The 18,700-nt window shown below is 45.6% G+C and overlaps 1 protein-coding gene across 1 annotated transcript; it reads left to right on the top strand.

The window, feature by feature from the left end:
- Window positions 1–7,508: 7,508 nt before the first annotated feature.
- On the top strand, window positions 7,509–13,714 carry LOC117457235 (golgin subfamily A member 6-like protein 25). Its single transcript, XM_071205243.1, has 2 exons — window positions 7,509–10,259; window positions 13,575–13,714. Exons 1-2 carry the CDS (start codon window positions 7,695–7,697, stop codon window positions 13,686–13,688), a joined length of 2,679 nt encoding a protein of 892 aa, XP_071061344.1. The 5' UTR covers window positions 7,509–7,694; the 3' UTR covers window positions 13,689–13,714.
- The last annotated feature ends 4,986 nt before the right edge of the window (window positions 13,715–18,700 follow it).

Consider the following 18,700-nt stretch of genomic DNA (forward strand, 5'->3'; position numbering starts at 1 on the left):
GTGCCACAGAGACGAGGCAACCAGATTGTTGGCGACAAGAACTCTTCCCCTGTAGGACAGCTGGGGGAGCAGCCATTTCCATTTGGCTAATTTTGCTTGCACCTTTTCCAGCAATCCCTCCCAGTTCTGTGCCACCATGTCCTCGGACCCCAACCAAACTCCCAGGACTTTTAAACCCTTGTTTCCCCAGCTAAGGTTACCAGGAAGACTGGGCCTATTTTCAAGACTCCACTGACCTACCAAAACTGCCTCACTCTTCTCCCAATTAACTTTGGTTGAAGCAGCCTTCCTGTACAAAGCTAGACTGTCCTGTAGCTCCTGGATATCTCGCTGACCCTGGACAAAAACACTGACATCATCAGCATAAGCTGATACAACCACCGGGGGGGCCTGAGCTGACTCTGGCAGACACAGGCCCCTCAGCCGGTTTCTAAGTCTGCACAAAAGCGGCTCGATGGCAATACTATATAATAGGCCTGAGATAGGGCAGCCCTGCCTGATCCCCCTTTTAACTGGTACAGGTCTGCTCAGCCCTCCCCCCACCTTCACAACACAACATGCATCACTGTACAAACACTTCACCCAGGACACAAAATGCTCCCCAACACCAAAAGCCTGCAATGTGGCAGCCAGAAAAGTGTGATCCACACGATCAAACGCCTTCTCCTGGTCAATAGAAATAATACCAACATTTATATTATACAGTTTACAAACATCAAAAGTGTCTCATCAAAAACAAATTGTCCACAATTGATCTGCCAGGGATGCAATATGTCTGATCAGGACCGATAAGAAGTTCGATAAAAACCTTCAGTCTGTTAGCTAAGACCTTTGACAGTATCTTATAGTCCGTACATAGGAGAGCCACAGGTCTCCAGTTCTTCAGCAGGGTTAGGTCTCCTTTCTTAGGCAACAGTGAGATCACTGCACGCCTACAGGAAGCTGGAAGAGTCCCTTTCCCAAAGGACTCCATCAACACTTCTAGCAAGTCATGTCCCAGAATACTCCAGAAATGTTTAAAAAAGTCTGCAGGTAAACCGTCTATGCCGGGAGCCTTGCCGGAGGCCATCTGTGTCACCGCAGAGGTCAGTTCCTCCAGCGTAATGTCAGAGCCCAGGGTGTCACTTTCGGCTGGACTCAGCTGTGGAAGACCCTGAAGAAGTTCATCAGCAGCTTCCACGTCACAACCTTCAGCTTTGAACAGGTCTGTGTAGAAGGACACTGCATGCCTCCTCATCTCAGCAGGCTCAGAGGTTACCTGTCCATCGGGGAGACGCAGACATACCATCTGCTTCCTTTGGCCCACAGACCTCTCCAGGTTGAAGAAGAAGGTGGTTGGTGCATCAATGTCTCTCATGGAAGTGAAACGGGCTCTGATCAGGGCTCCCTTGGCCTTCTCCTGAAGAAAACAGTTAAGCTGTTGTTGTTTTAGGAGGGACTGTTCTATATTTCGAGCAGACACACTCTCTAACTCTCTGATCTCCCTCTCTAACTGCTCTATAGCTCTCCTAATGTTTGCAGTGGAGTAGGCTGTATACTGTTGGCAGAACACTCTAATCTGAGCCTTTCCTACCTCCCACCACTGACTCAGGGAGGGAAAAGACTCTTTCTTTGATTTCCAGTTGATCCAAAATAATTTAAAATTCTCACAAAAAGTCAAATCTTGTAAAATGTTAACATTAAACTGCCAGAACGATCTCGGCTTCTCTGTGTTGGATAAAACTAAATCTAAAGAAACTAGCTGATGGTCTGTGAAACCAACCGGTTGGATGTGACAGTTCACTGCACGAGTAATAGAAGAAGCAGACATGTAAAATCTGTCTAGCCTGGCTGCACTGACGCCCCCATCTAGCATTCTCATCCAGGTGTATTGTTTAACAGAGGGGTGTTTCATCCTCCACACATCCACTAAGTCAGCCTCTCTCATCACCTGTGACAGTAAAAGGGACGACTGAGGATGCGGCTCCCGTCCTATTCTGTCTAAAGTGACATTAGTGCAAGCGTTCCAGTCCCCCCCCAGTATCACACACTCCCCCTGTACACTAGTGTCCAACTCATCTTTTAATAACTGAAACACAGATACACGTGCAGGGCCCTGATTGGGTGCATAAACATTAATAAAAGTGAAAAAAAACTCTAACAGTTCCACCTTCACCATCAAGGCTCTACCTGCCACTATCTCTGTGCTGGATACAATCTTAACATTTAGAGAGGGGGAGAAAAAAACAGCTACTCCAGCACTGAGGTTTGAGCCATGACTGAGTACATACTGACCCCCCCACCATATCCCCCAGTCCGTCTCATTCATCACTGTGCGTTTCCTGCAGAAATATCACATCTAATTTTTTCTGATTAAAGACCTCCAGCACTAAAGCTCTTTTCTGTGCACTTCTACCCCCGTTAATGTTTAAAGAAGCAACCCTTAAAGCCTGCATCAGAGGAAGGAGATAGAGAAAAATAACAGACAGGTACACACAGCAGAGAGGAGACACCCAGTGTTGCATGATCATGTTGACATTATTTAGACCTTTTCAGTTTCCCCCCTTTTTTGCTTCCTTTCGGAACTTTTCTCATATTAGTGACATGCTTCCTGAGACGATAGCGTTTCTTTTCATCCAGCAGGTCTAACCCTACAACTTTCTGAAGAGTGCTCACTGTGTGAAGAAACTTGTTAGTGTCAGGGAAAAACTCTCTCACTTCCACTGCCTTGCCAAAGGACTCATCTAAAAAGACATTAATTTCTTCCAAAGAATATATCTCTGCGTTATGAGAGAGACTATCTGCAATTGAAACACAGTCAGAATCCCCCTCACCGTCTGTGTCCATCTCTGTCACCTCATTAATGTCTGCAGCCTGTTGAAGCTCTGTTTGCCTCCCAGAACCAGACGGCAGCTCCTGCTGTGTGCCAACAGCCTCCACCTGTCCCACAGCCCCGGTCCTCACCTGTCCCGCTACATCATCTCCCACCCGTTTACCTGTTTCCACATGTTCTCCTCTCACACTCACCACATTCTCTACAATCCCCGTTTCATCTCTCCCGATATTCATCTCTACTTCATCCGCAGCCCCTGGGGCCCCGGCGGGTGCAACAGCAGCCCCCGCGACACCGGGCTCCGCGGCCGCCGACCCAGCGGCCCCGGCCGCCCCAGCGGCCCCGGCCGCCCCAGCGACTGACTCGGTGGCCCCGGGTTCGGCGGCCACGGGCTCCGCGGCCACGGGCTCCGCCGCCCGGGCTCCGCGGCCACGGGCTCCGCGGCCACGGGCTCCGCCGCCCCGGGCTCCGCCGCCCCGGGCTCCGCCGCCACGGGCTCCACCGCCCCGGGCTCGGCGGCCTCGGAGGCCTCGGGCTCGGCGGCCCCGGGCTCGGCGGCCCCGGGCTCGGCCGCACCCGGCGGAGCGGCGTGCCGTCTCTGTGGACATGCAACACGTTTGTGACCCGACTCCCCACACTCAAAACACTTTACGTTCCCTGAGCTCGCATAAACCATATAAAACCCCTCTTCATGCCTCACCCGGAAAGACACATCCAGTGTCTGAGTGGGACAAGTCAGAAACATGAACACCTGTCTCCGTAGAGATTGGACATGTTTTAACTTTTCATCTTTACACCCCAGAGCAACAGTGCGGAGATTACTGGCAAACTTACCGAACCGCTTCAGCTCCCGTTCCAGCGCCTCATTCGGGATGAATGGAGGAACGCCAGACACAGTGATCCGCGTGGACGGTGTCGCCAACGGCGAAACTTGGATATATTCCTCGTTTACCATTAATCCGCTCTCAATAAGTTTGGTTACATATTTCTGGTCTTTCAAAAAGACCACGACCGCTTTGTTCATGCGGGAAGCATAGGAGATGTTTACATGGCCTACCTGCTCCCCCACAGCCAGCAGCACCTGCTCCACTGTGCTTGCGGCCTGAGCCACCAAACGCACTCCGTGTCTCAGAGACACCGGCGGCGCCCCGAAGGACGCCATCCCAGCCACGAGGCACGGAAAAACAAATTAACCGTACTTGGAAAGAGTACAAATATCTCCACGTAAGATCATACAGTGAAAGAAAACGATTGAAACAGAAACAAACGAACTAAAAGTGAAAATCCCTCTTCCCTCTTCAAAAACACACCTCCACCACAGAAGAAGAAGAAGAAGAAGAAATACAAATCTAACTCCATATCGGCAGTACGTTTTTTTATGGGAGGTTTGTATAAAATCCTCCACTGTGGGCCTGGTCCGCTTCCTGCACCCAGTCTGGTGCTCCACACAGTGGAGGCCCTGTCCTTCAGTGCATTTTTGTTGGTCGTCTTTACAATGTTCATGTATATAGTTTTTTTGTCAACTCTGTGGATGGTCATTTGTCTTTGGTTTGCGACCTTGAGCAGGGGGCCGGTCAGTTCTCCGAGCCCTGGGCTCAGGTAGATCTCCGGGAAAGGGTCTGCTGGGTCCGGCTTGGCTCTTCCCTGTCCATAGCTCCTTAAAAGTCTTTTGTCATCAGGGGAGAGGATCTGGCTCCATAGTTGCAGGATCCTCTCGGCCACCCGGACAGAGTGCAGACCATGGGCGTCGCCTGGGGTAGAAGCCCCGGATGTTTTTTCTTTAGCCCCGGACAAATTCTCCCTCAATAATAGAATACATTAACCGTACTTTACCTAGAGGATGGTAGAATTGTAATTTCCCGTGTTCGGTGAATGCAACAGAGGCAACCACCAGACCAATCAGAGAGTTGCATGGAAATAAACGTGTTTTATTGGCTGACAGGTACGTACCTCTCCTCTGTGACAGTGTTTACACTTTCAGCCGCGGACGCGGAGTTTCTGAAGATGGACATTAGACATTTTTTTAATAAAAAAGATGGCAACTCTCAAGTGGTGGCTCAAACAACAACCCCAGAGCCACCACCTGAGCCAGGTGAACAAGGTATGTACCTGTCAGTAAACTTACAAGTTATGCGAACATGTAAGCAAAGCATAAATTATAGCTACGTTGACGTTACTTTGAATCGCGGGGGTAAGCTAAACCGTTAGCAAGTAGCTTTAGCTAGCCAGATATATTATATACACACTTTGTCATACAATCTAACTGTTGTATTTTTTAGCGTTACCTGGTGATTTCAAAGAAAGCTCTCTGGGAAAGGTTGACTTACTGTTCGACATGAAGCTAGAAGCTACCTTACAGTACACAGTTGATCCGGAGTCTTGTCAGTTAAAGTGTTTCATAGTTAGCTTAGCTTAGCATCAAACTAGCACTGAAATATATGATTCCTGGATGTTATGTGACAGTATTTCTGAGAAAGAGTCAGCTGAAATGGTGGCATAGTTGCCACTGCTTTACGTGTCGACAGCATGTTTGAACGTATTTGCAGCAGTAAATGTGGCTGTCTGGCCACTGACGTTGCCATAACAACACAGGTGCATTTAAATGTGCAACCTCTTTTTGTGACAGATTTTTGCATTCAATTATAATTCTTCTGATTGATATTTCCTATTGACAGCTAGTTTCTATGTGAACATTATGAGATGGACAGCCAGCTAACAAGCTTGTTATACAAATATTTCAGATCAAAGCTAATCCAGTGGGGCTCCTGAAAGGGGGCAAGGGACACTATGCTCCCAAATATTAAGCCTTGACCCGGGACCCCATCTTAAAATTCATATGATCCAAAAATGATCTGCATTGTCGGAGGCCTTTTTTCCTCATTATCATGTCAAATTATACAGCTTTCCTTAGTGTTGAATGCAGAAAGATGACTATATTAGAGTATTAAGTGAAAATGACTATATTAAAGTGTGATGTGAATATATTAAGTGAATTACTCAAACTGCATTTGTAGGAATGATGAAGACAAATGTGTGTATCTTGAAATTCATTTATTTGACAGAGCTGGAAACTGATTGACTTACATACTTGTTTGTGTTTACCTACACAGTCATCACAGATGCGCCAAACGGAGTAGAGGATGGAGAACAGGAGAAAGGGACACACAAGGAGGAGATACAACAGACAAGAACGACAATGAACAGGAGCACCAGAACAGACAAGAGTCAATGGGTAACATGACTGATTTAGGGACTGCAGATACAGGGCCAAGGCAAGTGAGACATCACTGCTTTCCATCCAGCATGTTTGGCCAGCAAAAGAGATCATTTCAACGGCAAACAGCAAGAGATGAGGGATTATTATTTCCTCCTTCCATCCCTTTTTTCTGTTTAATCTGATTACTAACAACTTCTAATAATTTGACATAGTTTATGATTTAATTGGAAAATAAAGTGTTTTAAAATAATAAACCCGTTTCTGATTCGGATTCTTTGATTTTTGTTGACATATGGGTGTTGAGAGATGTATCCATATCTCTTGATGTTGCTCTCAAAGTGCACAAGATTGATGCTTTTAACTTCATCATTTAAAAAAATCTTCCTGGGGGACCCTAGAGGAGGTGAGTTCCCTCAAAATAGCACTTTTTTTCTGTTTATGTAATTCCGGTGTAGTGTCCCCTCGGCAACAGATCACTCAGAGCTGGTGATTACTTTCCTGCATTTCAATGGACAGCATAAAAGGACACGTGCTCAGATTAGCTATTGATGATCACGTTGATAAATCATATAAAACCAATCACACAAAAACATGTTGCTGTGACTGTGAGCATTAAACAATTAACATTAAACTAAACAAACACAACAGTACGTTATTGTCCTTATAAAATAAAAACATACATTTTGTCCACCGAGATAATACAGGCACCTTACCCTCAAGAGATCCTCACGTGCTATGAGAATCTCCCACAATCCATTGCCGTAACAAAGCTAATGCAGGCACACGTTTGTGACACCAGATGGCGCAATTGTGTATGTGCGTGTGGGGAGTCTTGCAGTAGAAAATGTGTCTGCAGCGCCGCCACTGTGGGCTAAGCCCCAAATGTTTCCAGGTCCAGGCGACGCCCCTGACTCTCTCTAAGCCTGCTGCAGGAGGACTCTCGCCGGGATCCTTTCCCCTCGCCCATCCTCTCATGTTTCCGGTGTTGTGTTTAGAACCATCACAATAAAAGTGCCGTGGTTTTTGGAACCCTCGAACGTCTCTCTCTGTTTTCATGTTGTGGCCTACGGGCCGGTCATATCAACTGCAACCAGTCATTTTTGTATTGCACAAGCTAGCAGAGCTAACCATCAGCGTAAACAGTATTTATATATTGTCAGCTTAGCCTTTATTAACTATGCAGCAGAACTATGGATTTCAGCACCGAAGGCTCCAAGACAGACATGTGTCAAACTCAAGCATATTTAAATGCCTGAAGTGAACATGGTGTTGAGTATTGTTATTTTACACTTCAATTCGGAATCCATTTAGAATCCATGATAAAGAACTTCCGTGATGTCATAACTGCATCAGCTGATAAGTCATGTGATCACCTGTGATGATGTAATAACGTCATCACAGATACATTATGACATCATCGGCCTTGATGTTCGGAACCTTCAAAACATGCGAGTGGAATACTCTGGTATTCCTCAGGAACAGCTCTCAGTCATTCAGATTTACTCGATACAGTAACTTCTACATTCAACATACGAACAACACAGTCTTTTACAGAGAACAAATCTACTAAAGACAGTTACCGTTTTCCACAAAGAAACACGGTTTCGTACAGACACACTTCGATTATTCTAACTACGCACAATTCAAGTCAAAACAAACTGTGCCATGGCAGGAATAATTAGTCCAGTCGTGTGTGAGCAGGAAGCCGCTCAGAGGCTCGCAGAGCTCACAAATAGCTTCAGCAAAGCTGAGCTTGTAGATGTTATCAAACACTGGGAGTCCAAGTATGAACTTCTGGACAAGTACTCAAAGGACCTGGCCGCGAAAAACCAGCACTGGGAGGTGAATTGGCCTTATCACCAGAAGATGGTGACTACCAGGATCGAGCAGAGGGAAGTCCTGATCAAGGGTCTGACGCAAGCAAACCAGTCGCTGGTGCAAGAAAATGCCGGATTTGTGAAAGTTGTGAATGTCTGGCAGGAACTGGTCCAGCAGAGGGACACTGAAATCATGGGTCTGAAACAGGAGAAGGTGTCTCTCTCTCACAGTCTCTCAGCGTCCACAAACTGGCAGGAGAAATACAAAGCACTGGCAGAGTCTTCAAAGAGCTTGGAAGAGAACAAGCTGTGTCCAGAGTCCAAAATGGCGACACACGTTGACAGCGTTGAGGAAGATAACAATTCCCTGGCACAGAAGGTCAGAAGAGAAATTGCAGAGAAAAGACAGAGCTGGGCTTCTCTAAGCAAACTGATCAAGGAGAAATTCCAGAAGATTGAGGACAAGAAGTCACATCTGGAGGAAATGTCCACAAAGGACCTTGCAGAGAAGCAAGACATCCTGGAGGAGGAAGTCAAGGTCGAAAACATCCTGGAGGCAAAGTCACTTCAGGACCCGGCTGAGGAACAACACCACCTGGAGACAGTGATGGTGACAGAAGTCCAAAAGATGGAGGAACAGGAGGAGAAGTTCACTGAGGAGGAGTCCACACAAGACCTGGTTGAGACTTCAGAGGTGGATGATGAAGAGGAAGAGTCCACACAAGACCTGGTTGAGACTCCAGAGGTGGATGATGAAGAGGAAGAGTCCACACAAGACCTGGTTGAGACTCCAGAGGTGGATGATGAAGAGGAAGAGTCCACACAAGACCTGGTTGAGACTCCAGAGGTGGAGGAAGAAGAGAAAGAACCAGAAGAGTTCACCGACTTCCCGAAGACCGAGGCAGCAGAGGTAGAGCTGCAGGAAGAGGAACTTAGCCTCGTGGCAGCGGTGGCCATCAAAGACCAACGCTGTGAAACCACAGAGGTGGAGAAGAAGGAACCAGAAGAGTTCTCCTTCTTAAAGAAGACGGAGGAGGTCGTTCTGCAGAAAGAGAAAAGCAGAAAGAAGAAAAAACAACAGAAGAAAAGGGTCAAGGATATCAAACTGCAGGAGAAGTTCCCTGAGGCTCAGGCCGAGAAATGGCTTGCCTTGGATGAGGAATTGATCAAACCAGAGGAGTCCATACATGACCTTGTTGTTGAGACCCCAAACTGCTGGGAGTCTAACTTCAGACCGATATGGATGAAGGTGACACCGACAGAGGACAGCCTGGCCAATAAAGACCAGCTCTGTGACACCACAGAGGTAAAGGATGAGGAGAAAGAACCAGAAAAGCTCCCCGAAGTATCTATCTGGGAACTCCCAGCCGGAGAGGCAGGCCTCCAGGGAATGGGAAGCGGAGAGGAGATGAAACTTAGCTGGGCAGCAGTGGTGGCCAATAAAGACCAGCGCTGCAGGACCAGAGAGAAGAAGGTGGAGGAAGAGGTGAAGGACCCAGAAGAAGTCTCCGAGTCAAAGACCGAGGCAGGAGAGGAAGTGCTGCTGAAAGAGAAAAGCAGAAAGGAGAAGAAACAAGAGAGGAAAGGAGTCAAGGCGTTGAAAGTAACACAGGTGGGGATTATTGTAAAGGAGATGGACAACCCGGACAATAGAGGCCAGAGCTGTGAAACGTCAGAGGTGACGGAAGAGAGCAAAGAAGTGGAACAGTTCCCCGACTTACCGAACACCGAGGCCGGAGAGGTCGCTCTGCAGAAAATGGAAATGGGAGAGGTGACAAAACGTAGCTGGGCGGCAGTCCTGAAAGACCAGAGCTGCAGGATCCGAGAGAAGAAGGTGGAGGAAGAGGTGAAGGACCCAGAAGAAGTCTCCGAGTCAAAGACCGAGGCAGGAGAGGAAGTGCTGCTGAAAGAGAAAAGCAGAAAGGAGAAGAAACAAGAGAGGAAAGGAGTCAAGGCGTTGAAAGTAACACAGATGGGGATTATTGTAAAGGCGATGGACAACCCGGACAATCGAGGCCAGAGCTGTGAAACGATAGAGGTGACGGAAGAGAGCAAAGAAGTGGAACAGTTCCCCGACTTACCGAACACCGAGGCCGGAGAGGTCGCTCTGCAGAAAATGGAAATGGGAGAGGTGACAAAACGTAGCTGGGCGGCAGTCCTGAAAGACCAGAGCTGCAGGATCCGAGAGAAGAAGGTGGAGGAAGAGGTGAAGGACCCAGAAGAAGGGTCCGACCTGAAGCAGACGGAGGCAGTAGAGGTGAAGGACCCAGAAGAAGGGTCCGACCTGAAGCAGACGGAGGCAGTAGAGGTGAAGGACCCAGAAGAAGGGTCCGATCTGAAGGAGACGGAGGCAGTAGAGGTGAAGGACCCAGAAGAAGGGTCCGACCTGAAGCAGACCCCCGTGGAAGGAAGGGTACGTATGCAGAGGAAGAAAAGCAGAAAGGATAAGAAAAAAGAGAAGAAAAGAGAGGAGTATAATAGAGGCCACTGCTAGTTGTTTATGACGACAGTAGCTCCCTCTTGTTCCCCCTCTTCATCTCTCTTCTCCTTCATCTTCCTCACCCCACAGCCATCTACCCTTCCTCATCTCCCTCTCTATCGTATTTCTATATAGGGTTTTCACTTAAAGAAACACCTCCATACTGTACACCTCCATACTGTACACCTCCATACTGTACACCTCCATACTGAACACCTCCATACTGTACACCTCCATGCACCTCCATACTGTACACCTCCATACCTCTCCATACCTCCCCTTCCTCCTTAATCTCTCAATTTTCCATCTACCTCAATCCTTACTTCATCCACCGTATCCTCCTCCTATGTACCTCACCCTCTCTTATCTATCTTCAAATTATCTTTTTAAAGTGCTCTTTTATTTTGTAGAATTTAATTGCCCTGGCTCAAAAAGTCAGGCATTCAATTCAGATATGTTTTTTCTTTCATTTCAAATAAAATTTAATTAAAATTATAACAGTTTATGTTGAATGTCCCCACCTTACTTAAACATATCGAGTATGAACACATTGTTAAATTATATTTTGGTGACAATAAAGCTGAATGACTGCTAACTGAAGAGGTTGGGTGTTTCTCAATGTCGAAGACGCTTACTTGGTAGGACATGTCCCTCCGAGTCAGGTCCTTCAGAAGCGAGGCAAGAATCCTTCCTAGCCTCGGAAAACGAGGAATGGTGGAACAGGCTAACAGGTGTGCGTCATGTGCGAGGCCCCGCCTTAAATGGAGCTCGATTTCCGCCAAAGATTGGGAAATTGCTCCGTGCACAAAGCATTGTGGGGATTTTAAGACCGGAGTATGCACATGTGCAGCCTCAAAATTTCCCGTAACGAAGGACGACGGGCTCGGTAGAATTCCAAGGAGCCTGGACATTGGAACAGACCTTCGGCTTCACTCGATGACGTAGCATCCTTGAAATAGTGGCTCTGGAGCATCCTTCCTCGACATTGAGAAACACCCACTGTGTACTATAACTGCCCTCCACTCATTTTTCTGGTCAACCAATTCTGGCAATTAGTCGATTAACTGTCGCACGTTTATAATTATGATTATGAATTTAGTGGAACTGATGACCTTAAACTTCATTAATGACAATCACTCAAGATGTGTGGTTATTACAAGTTCATGTGTTTATTTTTTGTTGTGGTTTGTTAAAGTTTTAACGCATTTAATGAGATACTGAGAAATGTTGTGACCGTATCACTTTGTGTGAAATACTGTGTACTAATAACAAAGCATGCAAGAATATACGTTTATGAAGATACAAGTACATTTTTGCATCTCTGTAAACCGTGCTGTGATCCTGCAAAGACCATCAGATTTAAATAAATAAAACATTTTTCATGACTTTCCCTGAGCTTCCTGTCCGAATGATTGTTGTTGCGAGTCGTTGAGTGACTTAGAGAGATGCTTGTAAGCATGAAGCTGAACATTCCCATAATATATCCTCCTAATGCGATCATTCTACTTCGAGAATTTAATATCTTGGCACACGTGTTTTTTTTGCCTTATACAATTCAGTTACAGACTCAAACAACTTGAGTATGAAACTAATTATTTGAATCGATCCAAGTAACTCTAGTATTTATTGTTATGGATACTTTGGTAAATAAAGTGTACTGTACTAAATCCACTGAGTTATTTGAACTTAAGTCTCTTAATAATTAAACTTAAATGTTTCAAGCTTATTTAAAATGTATTAATGTATTGTGTCAAACTCGAGGCCCGGGGGCCAAATCAGGCCCTTGGTGGATTTCATTTCGGCCCGCAGGATAATTTCTAATTCCTATTAAATCTGGCCCGCCGGTATATATTGCACCTTCACTCCATACTGAGGGTCTCCTCCGCTCAGAGCCTGAGCCCAAACATTGATGACCTTGCACCCAAGATGAGACGCCAAGTATCTGAACTAGCATCCCAGAGCAGCAACCTGAGTTCAATGGATGCTTCCTTCTGCACTTTCTCTCACGGCAACAGGGCATGTTTGGTTTCTCTCTGAGGGGAATAGTTTTGTTGAAGCTGTTGTTGGCCTGTGGGAAAATGTACTCATAAGAAATTACTCTGGAAAAGCTGCAGATAGAGCCGTAAGAAATGAATGCAACTGATTATTCAATGTTGTTTTTATAGGCAATAATTTAAGCTTTGTTAGTTCCAGGTTTAATATGTGCCATAAGTTCATTTCAATAAGTTCTGCAATAAACATTGAACCAGTCCGGCCCTCCACTAGCACCCATTTCTTTACTTTGGCCCACTGTGTGTTTGAGTTTGACACCCTGCTCTAAGAGATGTCAGCTATATGAACATTTTGAACAAACAAACATTACTTATTGAGCTTTAACGACCTGTCACTCCATGTCATTGTTTTTAAACTAAAACAGTTGCTATTGTTTGTATGCCTCGTTTACATGGTTGTATTGTTCTTAAGTTGTCCTTTGTTTTAATACTTGCTTTAATAATACAGAACTTGTTGACAGGTTTTCCTGTTGGCATTAGTGTATTGCTTTAGGGTTATCTTTGAAGAGACTTGGCCGCATAACACAGCCGAACTGCCATCCCCTTGGATCCGGAGGCATGACGGGGCCACAGAGAGAGCCGATAAATCACTCACCCTTTTCGCCGATGTTAGAGCCAAAAGCAGTACTACTTTGGCTGATAACATGTTGAGGGGAACCTGCTCTAAAGGTTCAAATGGGGCTTTGCTTAGTGCTCGTAACACCAAAGCCAAATCCCACTGAGGCGCCAGTGCGCGTGACACCGGTCTGAGTCTTCGTACCCCTTGCAGAAACCGTTTCGTCAGTGGGTGACTGTATTGCACGAAGGACACATGCGGATACGATCATTGCTGCTCATGATTCTTTCTCGTGCTTCAGTACTGCTGGTTGCTGAAGAAAAGAGGGAGCAGATTGCCGGGCCACCTTCCTATTTATATCGGAAGGAGGCCCGAGGGTGGGGCCCACCTGGCGGGTGGGCGTGGACTACAAGTGTTTCAGTGCTGCGCGGGGGCGCAGAGGGATAACCCAATAGCAATAGCCTTAGAGGGCGAAGCCATATACGAAATAGAACACATTTCATTTAAACAAGTAAATACAATCAAATTAAAACATGCAACATACATTACTGGAATACATAAATAAAAAGACAGAACAATAAAACAAAAAAAAAGAACATGTTGTGACGACCCCTCCCCCCTTCTGCCTGTCTGTGCTCCCAGCCTTGCTGTCCTCTGGCAGGTACTGGCAGTGTCGTCCTGTTTGTGCCCGCCCATCTAGAGGCGGAGCCTCAAGAAGGCATAAAGGCTTGCCCAGCTGGGAGGTTCACTTTCTGATCCTGATCCTGGCCTGCTGCAGCAACCTCAGCCTTCCACCTGTGTTTGTATTTTCACAAATAGAATAAAGATTTCACAAATCTGAAACTGTGTTATAAAGAATCTTTAGACTCTCTGGGATAATCCAGTCCAGATTTGATGAGTGTAGTTTAGTGGTTTCAGATCAGGACCTGGTCTAATGTGGTCAGGATGCGAAAAAAGCACTGAAATCTCCCTTGTTTGTATTTTCACAAACTGTGTTATAAAGAATCAAACTGTGTTATAAAGAATCTTTAGACCCTCTGGGATAATCCAGTCCAGATTTAATGAGTGTAGGTCTAGTGGTTTTAGATCAGGACCTGGTCTAATGTGGTCTAGATAAAAAAAAAAAACACTGAAATCGCCCTTGTTTGTATTTTCACAAATAGAATTAAGGTTTCACAAATCTCAAACTCTGTTATAAAGAATCTTTAGACCCTCTGGGATAATCCAGTCCAAATAAATCTGCTATGCAGCGATTTAAGAGGTTCAAACACAGAGGATTGTTCGCTCAGCGCTGTAAATGAAATGTCCCTTAACTTTCCCCTTAACTGCCGAATCGGATGCTCTGAATCGGAAGCCAACTTTAGCGTCGTAAACAACGACAGGTTGTAGTCTACAGCAGTAATTAATATATTATAGCCTACTGCTTTGGCACTAACGGTTGATAACCGTTTATGAAAATAAAACCAATTGAACTGTACTGAAAGTTCAATTGGTTTTATAATTGTCTTGGGCTCCTGCTGTGATTTTTTTTAACTGGACTCCTCACAGCAGTGAACTTCAGCACAGGTATACATACTCTATTTTGCATACTGTACAAAGAATCAAGAAAGATATTGGTTTAAATCAGCGGTTCTCAAAGTGCGGCCAATGGCGGCCCTCGTAAATGTTTCTGGCGGCCCACGATAGTTAATGTGACACGCTGAAATGCATGCGTTATATTTGAATCCTCCGTGGTTGTATCTAGTAAGAATTAGAATTAGTAGCTTTCCAGCGGTATCTCCTGTGAGACTGTAACCAGGGCACAGCAGCCAATATGGCCGCTCAAAGCAGCTTGACTTTACACTGTGTGGGATTGGTGGATTTGTGTGTCCGTCAAGGAAATCTCGGCCGGCAGCCATCATGGTCTGAAATGACCAATGGACATCGAGAAATCACTAAGGGCCTACCCACCAAGCAAAACAAACATAAACCACGTGTCTCCCATCAGTTTACATCTGTGTGGAGAGAGAGAGAGAGACAGAGAAAATGGCTAAAAAAAACTTTACAGTTGCCGACTTCGCTAGAGATTTTTTTCGCTAGCAGCAGTGAAGATAGAGCCTCAGAACCTGAAGTCTTCGACTCTTCTGAAGAAGAAGAACTCAAAGACAACAACAAGTATTGTCAGAGAATATTCTGATTAGTGTCTGTGCAAGAGAGCCTTTTGGTCTTTCACATGGGTCTGCTATAACTTAGAGCAGGGCATAGGTTAAAGGTCCCGCTTTCCTGTTGGGGGGAGTGTGACCAACTGCGCAGATGACTTTAACAGACTTTCTTTGTCTCTGAAACCATGTGTTAATTATGATTAGAAGAGGCGCGAACAGAGGCTCCTCCTGGATTCTCTGGTAGAATTGCCTGTGTTTTCTGTGTATTGGTTAGTGAGATGAAGGGGTTTCTCAGAGCATGTTGTGGAAATGCCTTGAGCTCACTCCGGCCGTAACTCTCAATTAAAGTCAGTGTTTGATAGAAAGCGGTCTCCAGCCTCCATTTCTTCCATCAACATTGCTGAAAAAGAAGTCTCTCTCACATATTGGCGTCACGAACAGGATACCATCAGATTTTCGGAGGCTGGTAAGTTCAATTCTATTTTAAGATTGTCTTACCAGCGTTTGAGATCAACGGTGTATCAAAATTACCTGAGAGAACTGAGCTGCTGCATTTTTTTTGGGTTTCTCTACTCATTTACATCTGGAGGCTAATTATGACCTCGGGAATTCGGTGTCAAGGGGGACCTTGTCCTGGCCAATTTCCCCGTGTTTGTTGCTGGGACATGTGTCTACGAGCAATCACGGCCTATGTGAAAACTATGAGAATATTTGGGGCTAATAAATAACCTAGGAATATCGAATTTCATCGATTTCCTCTGTGTGTGATTCTTGGAATTAAATCACCAGGCAATTACACACAACAAATATTCGGAGAAACTTTTAAGAGATGCACCAGTAAAGTGGATTTTCTGAATTAGAAGCAATGTCGCAAGATTCGTATTTAAACGAATCGCCGAATTTAGGACTTTTCAGAGGATAAATTGCCTAAATCAACAGCATTTCTGCCGAGGTGCCGATTCTCCGCCCCTGTGGAGAGCAGCGCGCAGAAAAAGGAGCATGCAGCATTATTTCCGTGACTATTACCATTTTTGAACTAAAGAAAGTGGTCAATGCGTGGTATGAGAATGTTGTATGAATTGCTGAATTTGGCTGTGTTTGCTGATACACGAGAATTATGAGTAAAGAAGGCTCTCATAATTAAAACCCCCTCTGAAAGTCTCCCTAATTCGGATTAAAATAGGCTGGAAGAGTTTTTGTCAGGCTGAGTTGTTGAGAGTTTTTATGTTTGTGTGTCTAATTGCAGTGTTTGTTTTATTGTACTAACCGTTAAACATGGGTAATACTGTCTCCGCAAACGGGTCCGTTGGTAAGCGGGAGAAGGATTCACGCACCAAGACACTTACAAAGAATCCCATTACAGACAGCCACTAGACGCACATTTTTTCCCCTAATATGCCGTCAGGAATTGTCGGAAGAAGCTTGGATTGGACTAAAGTTATGCCGTTCACATCGTTACTTTGTGAGCACTCACAACAGAGTAGTCAAAAAGGACAGATTCTGTTTGATTGGCCGTTAACGGGTACTTTTGATATGACGGTGTTGTGGCAGGCGTTCAAATTAATTGAACAGGAGGCGAATTGCTCCTGGGATGTAACGTACATGAAGGACTGCGTTAAAGCTTGGATAACTATTGCAGAAAAAAGAGGTTATGATGAGCGAAAAAATGAAAAGTCAGTTGGCACCGAGCGAGGCTCCATTGAACTCAAAGCTTTGATTGATCGAGTTTCTAAATGTGCAGCTACTTGTCATTTGCTTAGCCTAGAGGCTGCTTTTGATGTTAAATCAGAAAACATATCCAGAATTAAAGAAAGACACGGAAAGGACGTCGCAGCCATTGCGAAATCAGTCATGTACGATTGGCTGAAAAGACAAGGCAAATCTCCAAGCACAGCTCAGCTAATTTCCATTTTAACAGACACGGGGCTGCTGGAGGAGAAGCAGGCTGTGTCTCTCTGCACACAAATGATTCCCGCGATAGGACTCTCAAATTCCGGGGCAAGAAACTCCGAGGAGGATTTATTAATGTCAGCTGCAGCTATCATGAATAAAAATAGTTTGACATATCAGGCAGGGCAGTATAGAGAAAGGGAGCAGCAGGAACACAGTGCAGCGGACAGTGAAGAGGAAACGCCAGAGAGCAGCCCATTACACACGCCGGCCTCTGGCTCCGCAACGAAAATGTTACACACTCCAAACACGCCGTACGGCACCAGTTTTAAGAACTATGTCCCTCATAGAATTATCACAAGACTGCAAACATCTCAGGATAATAATTCTGCTGGAGCTGTGACAGCACCGAAAATACTGATAGGAGAGATTCCATTTTATAAGCCTTGGACACCCGCTGAGGTTATGGATGTCACTAATCACGCTCCAAGTCCCACTAAAAGCCCAGATGAGTATCTGTCGTGGTTGACTAATGTCTGCTCAGTTTATAACTGTTTGGTTCATGATGTTAAACAGCTGATAATCCTAACATATAAAGCAGATTGGCCGACGTGTAAAGAGGAATTCAAATTCCCTGCCTGTACGGCTGCGGGTGACTGGCCTCCGACACAGACGCGTGATATGTGGATCGAAACGGTAGCTGCTCTTGCAATCAAAGCATGCGCCAAAACTCACACTTTCACTGGTGACGGCTTGCGTACAGAACCCAACAGAAATAGTCCCAGACTTTCTCCAGCGCTTTATGACAGCCTGGGATAATAATGCGGGCATTAAAAGAGAGTGCAATGATTTGTTCGCCATACAGACTTTGTTGCATAATTTAATCCCTGAAACAGCTCAGGCGTATATGATGGCTACCCCAGATTGGCAAACTAAAACATGGAAATTAACCCTCGCAGTAATACGCGCGTTGCACAAAAATCAGATATTTCTGACCCCCAGAATTGCGCAAAACTTGCCTCAAAATACACAGGCTTATCAGAGTGCGGATAACTCCCAGCAGTTTCAGGGAGAACACCGCACACAGCAGTATCAAAATCAGGGGACATCACACAATTACCAAAACAAGAGACAGCAGCAGAATAAAAATCCCAGAAAGTTGATGCCGTGTCACGTCTGTGGCGCAACAGATCACTGGGCAGGACAATGCGGACGACGCTGGCAAGCACAGCAGGACGCACAACCTTTGCCTGCTCTTCCCCAGCCCCCTCGCCAACACCCTGCATTACTGCCCCCCCCTCCCCTGAACAGTCAATATGACAGACAGGCTCAACAGGGGCAAAACGGTCAGCAAAGTCAATTTAATAGACGATAGAGAGGCCAGGATGAAGAAATAGGGTCAAATTCACAGCATTTCCCCATTCAAGCAGCAACAATTCGCCTTTCCAATAGCCCGCGTGAAGATCCGATTATGCCCGTTGATTTCAGTGGTAAAGCGGTAGACATTTTGATTGACAGCGGAGCAACATTATCAGCAGTGCGTACGAAAGAAAAAGTGTGTGAAGCAACCAATGATTTTGTCACAACAATGGGAGTTTCTGGCATTCCTATGTCAGAGCCCGTTTCAGAGAAAACTGATATTTCAATTGAAGGATCACATGTGCAACACTCTTTCATTATTTCAGATGGAAGTCCTATTAATCTAATGGGCAGAGATTTGCTTTGTAAATTACAAGC

Source organism: Pseudochaenichthys georgianus, chromosome 13 (genome assembly GCF_902827115.2).
Source record: "Pseudochaenichthys georgianus chromosome 13, fPseGeo1.2, whole genome shotgun sequence".
Lineage (NCBI taxonomy): Eukaryota > Metazoa > Chordata > Actinopteri > Perciformes > Channichthyidae > Pseudochaenichthys > Pseudochaenichthys georgianus.